The sequence below is a fragment of the Cupressus sempervirens genome, chromosome 3, assembly GCF_028749045.1.
Source record: "Cupressus sempervirens isolate cs-2001-9-10 chromosome 3, ASM2874904v1, whole genome shotgun sequence".
Taxonomy (NCBI): Eukaryota; Viridiplantae; Streptophyta; class Pinopsida; order Cupressales; family Cupressaceae; genus Cupressus; species Cupressus sempervirens.
The window spans coordinates 664,724,694-664,738,284 of NC_143120.1; the positions used below are offsets into that span (position 1 = coordinate 664,724,694).

Sequence of the window (13,591 nt, forward strand, 5' to 3'; positions counted from 1 at the left end):
AACTCCCTTCTCCTGTCTTTCCATCTTCTTCCCCTTTCGTGACCTAATGACCCCTTTTTAACAATTAAATGACTTAAAATAATTTGTCTACAACTCCATTTAATTCACTTTAAAATATGTTATGCATTTGACTTAATTTTCTCTAATGTCATGAGTCTATAAACCAATACGGGGTCCCATATCCATCTATTAGCATCTCTGCAACCCATACAGGTAACTCTGAAGTCATGACATGCCATGTTGTGGTACCACAAATAAGAATGCAACCCATCTATCACTATGAACCCTAGATCCCATGTCATCCTAAGAGATATTGTGGCTTTTGCCTACTGGTCTACTCTGAACACAACTTTGTCAAGTCTCAAATAGTGAAGAAATTGAACATAGTCCACATACTGCCAAACGGACATCCTATTAACTCCTGGAGTCCAAATCAACCTATCAACACGATCCTAGGTGTAGAAATTAGTGTCGATCAATTGATCATCATCCTGAATCGGCCAGTTGAAAAAGTAGATGCCAAGCACACTGCCCATGTGTGAGGAAGCTAAATCATTATCTCTCAAGATATTGTTGTCATAACTTGGGTCAGCATCAAAAATGTCAACACTGTCACCAATATGTCATTGCACTAGAAAGGTATTAAATCTCACATGGAATATATAGCAACATGCGTTGTCCCCGCTCATCTACATGCAACTCACTAAACCCTATAGCAAGCCAAATCTAAAAATGTACCAATAGTCCAAGTAGGGTAGCCACTGATAATTGAAGCACGTATGAAGAAAAAATCACCAACCAATAAGTGAATAGATGTCATCTTATGAAGACTCGGTGCTAAATCTCTAGATAATTTTTAGTGGCTGCAATTTCCTCTAATTGGACAGCCTCCGCATTGATTATTTTTTCTATTTGAGCATTTTTAAGGTACCACACAGTTCATGATGGTTTCTAGCATTATTATATTGTTCCATGCAGTCATCCATAGGAGGCACAGTGCAAGCTAAATGAAAGTGATCCTTTTCTTAGCCAATTCTTTGTCTTTTGGCCATCCCTTTAGCACACATCTTATTGGTTTGAACTTTCATTTTTAGTGGCGCATACACTCTTCTCTTTCAAGTATAGTTTAACCCACTCCCCAATAGCTAGAAGTAAAAGGCTTAAGAACTGTGTTGAATACTACTGAGTTCATGAGCTTTGAAAGAACACATGCTCCTCGTATCCCATAATTTTGTTTTATTTTCTGGTAAAATCCCAAATACAAATTGGCCAGGGGCCTTTTTCCTGAGCTGTGTTTAATGCCAGGTCCATTGTAAAACAACCCAAGAGATCCGCTAATAAATCAGGGTGTTCAGATTTTAAATTAATTGTGTTTAGCATGCTCATTGGTTTGTGCTCTCTCCAAATTTTCCATTATTCTGGTGTGTAGTATTAATAGATCTGCCAACTCTATCCTTGCAAGTATGTCCACTACAATTATAGCCGCCCCTTTTTGGCTTGTGTTTGTAGTTAAAATAATTGTCCAATTTTTATGGCATTTACGTTTTGTTCCTTGATTTTAGCAAATCCTTTCGGCCCATCTAAGAATAGCTTTTCTTGTATAAAGAAGATTCGAAAAAGAAAATATAATTGTGAGTGGTAGTGTTAGTAATTCACTTTTATGCATCCACATAGTCCCTCTTCAAACCTCAATTTGAATTCTTAGATTTGAGTGTTCTTGTTGTCATCTTAAATACACTTGACTTAGCCTAATGTTTTCCCCCTTAAAAGACTGGATTCACTTCTAATAAATTTAAATAGAAAATAAAATGATTACATAAGTATTAAGAGGATTTTTAGAAAAAGAGAGCCCATTTTAACAGTAATTATTAGTATAACCTTTTAGATTCAGAAAAAGGGGAGTTTCGTCTTTTTCTATACAAGAAAGTGAATTATAAGTTATATATATTGATAGGTATATTAATTTATATGATATTTGTTATCGATATAGTCTCTTAGAGATAGGATGGAATAAAAATATATAAATCATGTATATAATACTTGATATAGAATTAATATAGATATAAATATAGTTATAGATATTAATTATTTATATAAATATAGAATCATAATAATTATCATATAATTATCATCAATATAGTTAGTTATTTGATTTGTATGAATACTTGAACATAAATAGATTTGGCTATATACTTATACAGATGACCATTTCAACAAGATCATTTATGAGAGTCGAATTTAATATTCTTTTTAGTTTAAATGATAAAGTTGAGAGAAAAACTCTTAATATAAAATTATGAATAATTCTAGAACCCTACTATATATTATTACTTGTCGTGGAACACATTCTCCAAGGCTTAACTAAGATTCTTTTCCAGATAAGGAAGTGATTAAATTACAATTTAGTTAAAAGTAACATTTATCGTAATAACTTCTACCGAGATAGAAAGCTTTCAAATCAGGCGGTTGAAGAGTTTGCAAAAATGGCTAAAGAGCGCAACAGGCTAGTAAAAATTGGTAATTCATACTTTAGCCCTGGCTCTATTTCTCGCCCTTGGAGATTTGTTATGTTTGTGGTGATAGAGTATCTTGCATTAGATGGCCGCTTTACTAAGATATATGAACACCATTTTATGTTGGTTAACTATTTTAGGCATAGGGTTAGACTAAATTTACCTTTCTACCTCAAACAATCTTTGAGTAACACTATTTTAGCCATTCAAAATGATGCTAAGGGTGATCATGCTTGTCATGAGGGGTTAATGGTTTTAGTTATGAATCTTCTAAAATCCAAAAAAGTGGATAGGCCCTGGTAGAGCAAGAAATCTTTAGATTGTGAGATGGAGGGAAGTGAACTAGAGGAGGAATTTGATGAGGATACGGAGGATGAAATTGTTACGGTTGAAATGAAGAAGAGGAAGAAATGTGATATAGGGAGCTCGTCCAAGAAGAAAAGGAAGGATAAGGAGATTGATTCTGAACAAGATAGCGATTCTAAAGAGGAGTAGGAAGAGGGTATGGAGAAGAGAGGAACATCAGGCAAGGTTTTGGGAAACAAGGGGAAGAATGTTGAAAAGGATTTTGTCCCCTCTGATGATGAACTCCTGATTAAGAGGATGGAGAGAAAAAGGAAAAAAGTGCTTGCTCAGGATATGGATGTTGAGAAAGAACTTAAGGAGATGGAGCTGGATAGGAAAAAATGGGGGGGGCGGTGGGGGTGCTGCTTGAGGACTACCTTGAGCATAACAGGGATGAGGATGACCAGGGTTTTCTGAAGGGAATCTTTGGTAACCCACGGATAATGATGATGGATATTGGCACTCTAAAGCAGCAAATGTAGGACATCTCAAGGGATTTTGATCAGCTTAGCAAGACGGAAAGGGGCGAGAGAACACTGGGTCAGCACATTGACAAACTTTTTGAAGTTATAGGCAACGCCGAAGAGGTAAAGAATTTGATGAAACGTGTGCCACCACTTGAAGACAAGAACAGTGTTAGAAAGGTTAATCTTTCCTTGGATGTATTAATTGGGATATTCCAAGGATCCCTAAATGTAGTTTGTCCTATTGTACACATGTGGAGGACATGTCATTGTTTGTCCTTTATTCCACATGTAAGGACAACTCTTTTTTATTCCTTTATTTAGTTTATCCTCCTTAAGAGGATTGTGACACTTTGCACACACCTATTATGAATGTAGCATTCATAGAAATGGGAGTTACAAATGCAACTCCTTTCTCATCTCTATATAAGAGATGCTCCTCCTTCTTTCTTCTTCACTCTTAGCACTTGATGTTATTGTATTGAGCTATTTTGCTCCAACACTCTCTCTCTCTCTTCTCTAGGCATTTGCCTTCATTCATAATACTCACAAGGGGTTTTCTTTGCTTTCCCCTTATAAATCCTTGCCTCCATTGTTGAACCATCTTGGTGTATGCTCTTGGATTTTGCTTATCTTATGGTAACATTGTTTCACACTTAACTTACTTGGATTGTTTCTCGTTCCTTGCTCAATCTTATCATTTCTTACATGGTATCAGAGCTGGGCTATCTAATCCTTGTTTTAAGTTTTGTGTTGAAAGTTGTCATTCATTGGAGCACACCTTATTTGGAGACGTCATTGAGAGAAGAAGTTTGTGTTGCAATTTTCTGCTCATTCTAACATCCTTTGTGTGTAGATTTTAGTGTAATTTTTTATCATTGCTTACTAACCCTCTTTGGAAGGCTTGCCGCTAAAGGGTTTTCCTATAAAAATTTCAAATTTTTTTTTCTTGTTTTGGAAGGCGAGCCGCCAAAACAAGAAATATTATTTTATATTACTCATTTATTATAAAGTTGTGCATTTCTTTTTAAAAAAAAATTATTTCTCTAATATTATTCTTGTAGGGGATTCTTAAATACCCTAAGTGTTACTTTTTAATCCTTCATACAAAAGGTTCATTAAACCTCTTTATAGTTCTTTTAAAATTTAACTTATATTTTAATCATTGTCTCTTTTGAAATTTACAATATATCTCTTTTAAAATTTAAAACTTTATTCTAAATATTTATCTCTTTTAGAAAGAAAATTTATGAGATTTTAAAAAAAAATATTCCCATTCTTTCCCTCCCTTCATTAAGTTTTTTTTAGTATCTTTCCTTAGATCGATTGTTGTTTCTAAATAAAATCTCATTTTTTAAGTTTTAAAAGAAACTCTAATTAGAACCCTAATTAGATATTCTTGCATGAGATTTTTTTTTCCTTTTCTGCCTAGAAATAATTTGTGTAATGTGCCATTGTTGATGGAAATAATCGCTTGCAGGGTTTTGAAATTTCGCAGGCACTCTGATCGCAGTGCGAATCTCCTTCAGCTTTGTGAGCCGATCATTATTGGAGCTTAGATTATTGTTTGCTCAAGTAGCCGTCCTGAATTTCGTCCTGCGTTAGGGTTTCATAGAGTAACTCTCCCGTAAGAATCCTTGAATGCCTTTCAAAGACGCAGGAATTCCAAAACTATAAGTCTCTCGCAAGAAAAACCAACGCTTCTTCCACTTGCGAACAGGACCGCTGAAAACAGAGGCGGGTCCGTACCGTGTTGATGATCTGCTTCCCATTCGAGTGCCTGCGGTCTCCATTGTTTCCCGCTCTTCTCTTCACTCCTGTGCTTCGCAGTCTCCCGCGGGGAAAACGAAAAGACCCTCAAGGTAGGGTTTTCCGCCTAAATTTTGATTAAAACCCTCCTTCCGCAATTCAAAATATCATTCGAGCACGCTTGGCAGAGGCGGGTGCCCCTAACGGCCGAGCATCTCTCCAATAGGGGTGGGGTGTATGACAGGCGGGTGCCCCAAAAGAAGACGTTTGTTAGCATTATTTTTGTCTGATTGTGGGTGGCTAAAGAAGACGTTTTTTTTGAGGTTGTTTCAGTTTCTTAGCTTTGTTAAGGAATATTGTTTATTTTTAGCATTCCTGAGTTGATGCATGTGACGCTTTTTGATACGTGTCACTTTCATTATTATTTTTTCTGAAGATTCGTTTTTAACTTTGTTCCAAGTGTTGCATCTTAAACGTTTTGGGTGCTATTTTTATCATTAGAAGCGTTTGAATTTCGTTTCCCTCTTGCATGCAATTGTGTTGCATTTAATCATTGTTTTTATTTGGCATATCATTAGGTATCATTAATACAGGCATCCTAAATATAGAAAATTAGATTCGTTGTCTTTTTTAGGCTATTATCATCATAATAACGCTTCTGCAGGATTCTGTTTCAGGTTTATCCTTGTACTAACGTTTTGTTGCAGAATTATTATTATTTTTTGTTCAATTTCATCATCACGTTTTTTTTTCAAGTTAACGTATAAGTCATATTTCTATTAGGGGGGGCATTTTTGTTCATAAAAATGTCAACATTAATTCCAGAAATAAAACTTAGTTATTCTAATTATCATTCCTAGAAAACTCATATCTCACTCATTTTTCGTTTTAAACACCTCTTCGAAATAGCCACTGATCCTTCTCTTGAACCTAGTTCAGCAGCTACCCAAGACAAAAAAGATACTTGGAAATCTAAATATGAAGAAGCTTTAGGTTTAATTGGTATTTCCATTATTCCAGATTTATATGTGTTAATTGCTCACTGTTCTAAAGCTCATGATGCATGGTCCATCTTGCAAACCAAGTATGACAGTGGAGATGAATACCGCAAAATACAGTTGCAGGATCAACTTGAAGATCTCACGTATGCAGATTTTAAGAGTATGGATGAATTTCTGTTAAAATTTGACTCTCTTAAAAGCCAAATTATTGCCTTAGGTGTTCAATTAGAGGACATTCGTTTAATTCATCTTATTCTTAAAAAGTGTCTTCCTAGACAGTTTCAACAGTTTATAACTAATATTCATGCACAGCTTGCTATTCCTACTTTAACTTCTCGGTTAACTTATGTTATTTTTCAAACTTTACTAAGACAGGAAGAAGCTAAGCTAATTCAGTTTGGTACCCTTAAATCAACTGAACATGCATTTGTGTCTAGAAATTCAAATAATAATTTTCGTTCCAATAATAATAATAATAACAACAAACAATATAATACTAATTCAAATAATTCCAACAATAAATTTCATACGAAATATAACAATAATAACAATCATCATAATAACAATCGTAATACTAATAATCAAAGGAATCATTCCAATTCCAAACCTCATTGTTCTTATTGTGGCAAAGATGGTCATATTGTCAATAACTGTTTTAAAAAGCAAAATGATAAAAAACCTATGAACAATAGTAACAATAATCAAAAATCAAATCATAAAAAAGGTAACTCTACTGGTTCTAATTCTCGTCATGCTTTTACTTGTAGCTTTAATCTTTGTAGACCTTTAGAATGGATTGTTGACAGTGGTGCATCACAACATGTAACTTCTCATAAAGAAATTTTTGATTCTTTACAACCTGATATTGCTAACATTCCTATTCAGTTAGCTAATAATCAGACTTGTAAAGTTGAAGGTTTAGGTGATGTAACTATTCCTAATGGTAAATTGCATGATGTATTATATGTACCTGATTTGAAAACTAATTTGCTTTCTGTTTCACAGTTATGTCAGGACTATAAAGTTGAATTCTACAAAGATACATGTTATGTCATAGATCCTCAAACTCAAAAAGTGATTGCTCATGCTAAAATGGATAATGACAATTTGTTTAAATTCCATGAATTTGCTAGTTCACGATATTCGTTACATACTTCTATTGATTTCAATATATGGCATGAAAGACTTGGCCATTTAAATTCAAATTATATTACTTTCATGCAAAAGCACAATATGGTTGATAGCTTGCCTCACATTATTCCTTCTAAGATTGCCTGTACAGGTTGTATGAGTGGTAAGATGCATAGGGAGCCCTTTCCAAGTGGAAAATCATGGCGGGCAACTTATAAGTTGCATCTTGTCCATAGTGACCTATTGGGCCCCATAGAGAATAACTCCATCCAAGGTTCTCGGTATGCACTTACCTTTGTTGATGATTTTTCTAGACGAACTTGGATCTATTTTTTGCATAGCAAGGATCAAGTTCTTGATATATTCATTGAATTTCAGTTATATGTTGAGAGGCAATCTGGTTTTAAACTTAAAATTCTTAGAACTGATAATGGAAAGGAATATGTGAATAATGCTTTTCATTCTTATTTGAAATTATGTGGAATTAAACACGAGCTTACTATTCCTTATACACCACAACAAAATGGTGTGGCGGAAAGAAAGCATCGGACCATTGTTGAAATGGCTAGAAGCATGTTGCATGCTAAGAATCTGCATTATAAATTTTGGGCTGAAGCCATGTTTTGTGCAACTTATATTCTTAATCGGACTCCTACCAAAGCTCTCAAGGTTATTACTCCAGAAGAGGCTTGGTCTGGTAGGAAACCTAATTTACATCATTTGCGGATTTTTGGATCTATTGCTTATGTTCATACTCCTAAACAGAAAAGGCATAAATTAGATGCTAAGTCATCTCCTTATATGTTTGTTGGTTATGATGAAAACACTAAGGGTTATCGTGTTTATGATTCCACTACTAACAAAGTTCAAGTTGCTAGAGATGTTTGTATTGCAGAAAATGGAGTCCATGACTGTTCTACTACACATGATGGAGAATTCAGTGGCACTAAAATTGTGCTGGTGGAGGACCAACCTCCTTCTCTTAACCCTACTCCTCCTCTTAACCCTTCAACTCAAGTACCACCTATTATTTCTGCTCCTACAAGTAATGATATTCAAGTAGCTACTAATGATGCTTTTATTGCTAATGATTCTTCCTCTAGTGATAATTCTATTGCAACTAAACGTAAACCTAAATGGGCTCAAAACTTAATCAATGAAGGTGACGACTACATTTCTAGATTTGGTGGAATTAAACATAGAAGGATTAATTATTGTAATTATGCTTTGATGACTACTATTATGAATTCTAACGATCCTAAGTCTTTTGATCAAGCTAACTCTCAACCTCATTGGCAGAAAGCCATGCAAGGGGAATATGATTCTTTAATTGCTAATCAAACTTGGGACTTAGTCAAGTTACCTCATGGCAAGAATATAGTTTCATGTAAATGGTTATACAAAACAAAATTGAATGCTAATAAAGAAATTAGTAAATTTAAGGCTAGACTAGTTGCTAGAGGTTTTTCACAAATTGAAGGATTAGACTATAATGAAACTTTTGCTCCTGTTGCTAAAATGCCTACTATCAAATTAGTTCTTGCTTTAGCCTCTAAAATGAATTGGCCCATTCATCAAATGGATGTTAAAAGTGCCTTCTTGAATGGTGATTTACATGAAGAAATCTATATGGCTCAACCTCCTGGATTTGTTAAGAAAGGTAGTGAAAATTTGGTTTGCAAATTGAACAAATCTATTTATGGTCTTAAACAATCACCTAGAGAATGGTATTCTAAAATTAATTCTTTCTTTATTTCTCAAGGTTTTGCTAGAAGTAAGAATGATCCTAATTTGCATATTAAACATACTAACGATGATATTATCATTGTTATTGTTTATGTAGATGATCTAATTCTCACTTCTAGTTCAGACGCTTTGATTTCTGATATCAAGTTCCAACTTAAACAGAAATTTCAGATGACTGATTTAGGTGCAATTTCTTGGAAAAGCAAAAAAGAACACTCTATTTCCCTTTGCTCAACTGAAGCTGAATACAAAGGTTGTACCAATGCAGCTAAGGAAGCTTTATGGATTAGAAGACTTCTTGACGATTTGGGTCTACCTCAACAATCACCTACCCCTATACATTGTGACAATCAAAGTGCTATTGCCTTGGCAAAGAATCCAGTTTATCATGCACGAACCAAACATATTTCACTTCAACATCACTTCATTCGAGAACAAGTTGAAGACAAGCAAATTACTCTTCTTTATTGTAAAGGAGAAGATCAAGTGGCTGATATTTTAACCAAACCACTTTCTAAAGAGAGATTTCAGTTCCATTGTAAAAATTTGGGTTTACAACCCGTTGATGTAAACTCCCCAAGTAAAGATTAAGGGGGGGTGTTAGAAAGGTTAATCTTTCCTTGGATGTATTAATTGGGATATTCCAAGGATCCCTAAATGTAGTTTTTTCTATTGTACACATGTGGAGGACATGTCATTGTTTGTCCTTTATTCCACATGTAAGGACAGCTCTTTTTTATTCCTTTATTTAGTTTATCCTCCTTAAGAGGATTGTGACACTTTGCACACACCTATTATGAATGTGGCATTCATAGAAATGGGAGTTACAAATGCAACTCCTTTCTCATCTCTATATAAGAGATGCTCCTCCTTTTTTCTTCTTCACTCTTAGCACTTGATGTTATTGTATTGAGCTATTTTGCTCCAACACTCTCTCTCTCTCTTCTCTAGGCATTTGCCTTCATTCATAATACTCACAAGGGGTTTTCTTTGCTTTCCCCTTATAAATCCTTGTCTCCATTGTTGAACCATCTTGGTGTATGCTCTTGGATTTTGCTTATCTTATGGTAACATTGTTTCACACTTAACTTACTTGGATTGTTTCTCGTTCCTTGCTCAATCTTATCATTTCTTACAAACAGAAATTTAGATCAGCTGGGCAAAGACCTTCAAAAAAGAATGGATGGTTTGGATACTAGAGAGGGTAACTTGGAGAAAACGGTTAAGAAATTGGCCGATCAGAACTGCACTATCTTGAAGACCGTGGCTGACAACTTTAACACCCTGCTGAACAAGCTTGAACAGGGAAAAAGCCAAGACTCTAAAGTTATGAAAGAGGACTAGGCTCCGAGCAAGTGACCGAGGGCTAACTCCAAGAAGAATGAGGGTGTGGAAGCAAAAAAGTTGGATGATATGAAAGCATCTGCAGGAAACATGAACATTGTGGCAAACCAAGCAACGGATCTTCTGAAGACTATAGCTATCCTGGGGCTATCTTTTTGCTTTCCTTTTGCTGTCTTTTCATGCATAGTTGTATTTCGGCCTCTTGTTTTTGGCTTGTCTAGTTTGTTAATTTTTTTGCTATGAGGCCTTCTGTTTTTTGAGCTTCTCTACTCTTGTTTCTATGATACTTTGTACAAGGTTTCGGGTCCTTTAAAACTTGTTTTTACGTAATCAAAACATTTATCATAATAAGAATGAGCACCCATAATAAAAAATAATCTTTCTCTAAATGTCAATAGTCATAGTTTGGATATCATATGCACATACACATTATTTATTGGATTTTGTTATTACGTAGGGAGAGTATAGTTTTTATTGCGATGAAAACAATCATGTTGTGTAGATTTTCTTCAATGGCAAATGAAAGGTAGGAAGGGAGTGTGTTGTTTATTCTCCCTCTCATCATCATGTATGATGTAATTATGGATGAGTGTCAAATATGGGGTAACAGGGAAGGATAAGCATTTTGATTCTTCTAACATATCTATCAAGGAACTAGCTTAATTGTGTTTTGGCCAAAGTGATTGTTTGCATCCATTCCCGCAGTTCTTCAATGTAGGGTTGGGTGCTCAACCTTTCATGTTGAGTACTATGGGAGCTAACGACTCCTAGGAGCTAGCCACTCTATGGTTGGGCAGAAAAAGTGTCTCGGCCTCATTCTCGTTTTGAGCATAGCAAGTGGAGAGTAGTTTGAGGCTAAGGAGGCAGAAATAATACATAGTATTACTATTTGGTTTATATGATGTACTTACCCTTTGGTGGTCTATTTGTACTATTATCATCTCATGTATCGACAAGTTGGTCAATTGAATGAGCATATTGTGTTGCATCACCATATGTGAGAAAAAAACTTGTAAACTTGCTCTTGTGCAATATTATTCTCAATTGACTAAAAATATTCTGAATAGACTCATTAGCATAAACCTTTGAACAATTAGCACATCCATGTTTATTGTTAGATGCAATCACTCCAAAGGAGTATTACTTTCATCCCAAAAGACTCCTCTTTAAACATTTTACCTTCTACTTAAATGATTTTTGAACCAAACCTTAAGGTATACTAGCATCTAGCAAAAGATCTCTTAAGAACTTCAACTTCCCTGATGGATTATTTTCCAAAAACAATCTCTTATTTTCTATATCAGGTAAAGAAAGTTACAAGATGATGACACCGATTAAAAAAATGTGTCAATTCTTTGATTACAAATGTCATAAAATGGTTACAAACTTTAATGCATCAGTTGTACATAAAAAACTGCATGTTGAATGATTTTGAGAAATCTTACATAAACCAGGATCCCTGTAGAAATGGAAAATGCGATTCCTCCATCTTGGATAAGAAACATTATAAGATAAGTATGATGCATCATGCCTGCAAAACAAAACATTGGTCAAGGTAAGTTAAAGAAGCCCTTTTCCTGTACAAAATGAAATAAAGCTTATTTGCTTCAAATTAAAAATATATAGCATATACTGAATATTCCAAAGCTTAAGATTTAAGGGCATTTGTAAAAATAATACATTGATAAGGAAGCACATCACAAAGATGATGAAATGACATTATTACAAGTTAATTCGTTATTTGGTTTTAATTTCTGTTTCTATTCATCTCGGAAGTCATTCTTCCTTGAATGAAATATTCGATATATATCGTCATTGATGTCCAAGATAACACTGTAATTATTTGTTATTGATGTCAAAGACATGTGAAAGATATTGTACGAAGGCAAAAATCCACTAATCGTTGTCCAAAGAAACTCAGTAAAGAATGCAGTTAGATGACCAAAAGGAAACTTTATATGAGTTAAAGAATGCTGACAACCTCCCTCTTCATGTTGATACCTTTTCTCCAATATGGTTAATGAATTAAATTTATATTCTCATGCTAGCCAAACTCCTTTGGAAAACGACAATGAAACTTGTATAAATAAACAGAGATAAAGGTTAATGCAGCAATTCACTAATATTAAGCCGAGATAAAAGTTAAAGTAATGAATCAGCATTATAGTAGCCACAATTATTTAAGAAATAACGGTACTTAAAATAAGGAAGGGAAGAAAATATAATAAGCAATGATTCCATATTAATATTGAGAGGTGGTGCCCAAGACAAAGTCTTCATGACCAACCTGTTTGGTTGTTAAGTTTTGAAAAGTAAAAGTTTGTATTATACTAATTGACATCACACCTTCCTCCCACCCCCTGCTCCCTCTCAGTATAAGCATGTTCTTATTTTGAACACAAAAAGAAAGTACATATTATGTGTCCTAATTGCTATTCCATGCATGAAAAATACTTTGACAAAAACAGGAAAATATAGATGCAGAAAAAACCTCAAAGAAATCAGAGTGTAACTGATGTTCTAGCAAATCACAATGGATAGACAAACTACTAAAAGCCAATGACAAGGAAAATAAAGAAAAGACCTTGCAACAACACAATATCCATAGTTCCTTTTATATAATCATCGCTTCTTTTATGCAATGCTCATTATTTTTGCCCAGTGTGCTGATAAGCATCAGCCTCTGCATAAAGTGAAGATCTTGGATGGAATCTGTTTGAAGTAAGAATGTGTTTTAAACAAAAAGATGGAAACTACAACCTTTTACAAATCTACAAAACCAATAACACAGTTCAATGGAGAAAGTATGGCAGGAGAAAATTAGCTTACTCTTTGTAAGTGACAATCTCTTTGCCTGTTGGTTCAATATACTCACATTCAGCATCAACCTTGTCATGATTAGCATTCTCTCCATTGGAGTCTACATTAAACTTGACAATGGATTGGTTCTTATTGGTATTTCCTTGAGGTTTGGTAGATGCAGACTCTGTGACACCAATAAGATGTCTAATGACATCACATTTATCAAGGTCCATCTGAAGCTGCATGTGCTCTAATTCATAACGTAATTTCTCATTCTCTTTTTGAAGGGCTTCATGGAAGGAAAGGCCTGGATAAGATCGTGATAATGAATACTTTAGAGCTCTAGCATCTGTTTCTGTGCATTCTGACTTCAATATTGTTTCTTGAAGTGTTGCCTCCTCTGTGTCCATTGTATACTCATTTTCATCTTTTTCAATTGCATTCAATCGTTCCTATAAAGTTTTAATTCACAAGAAATATCACTAAGTGAGATAGA

General features: G+C 34.5%; 1 protein-coding gene across 6 annotated transcripts in view; it reads right to left on the minus strand.

Annotated features, from left to right (window-relative positions):
• LOC149568457 (protein MID1-COMPLEMENTING ACTIVITY 1-like) overlaps window positions 1–13,591 on the minus strand; it is a 222,457-nt gene that overhangs the window by 152,315 nt on the left and 56,551 nt on the right. For all 6 annotated transcript variants that reach the window (XR_016362566.1, XR_016362564.1, XR_016362565.1 and 3 more), the window contains exons 2-3: window positions 13,123–13,547; window positions 11,739–11,824 (exon numbers count right to left, since the gene is read on the minus strand). Coding sequence is in view for 3 of the 6 variants with exons in the window: in XM_089821386.1 (XP_089677512.1) it covers window positions 11,739–11,824; window positions 13,123–13,547 (511 nt within the window). In the remaining 3 variants the exon portion in view is untranslated. The remainder of the gene's footprint in view (window positions 1–11,738; window positions 11,825–13,122; window positions 13,548–13,591) is intronic.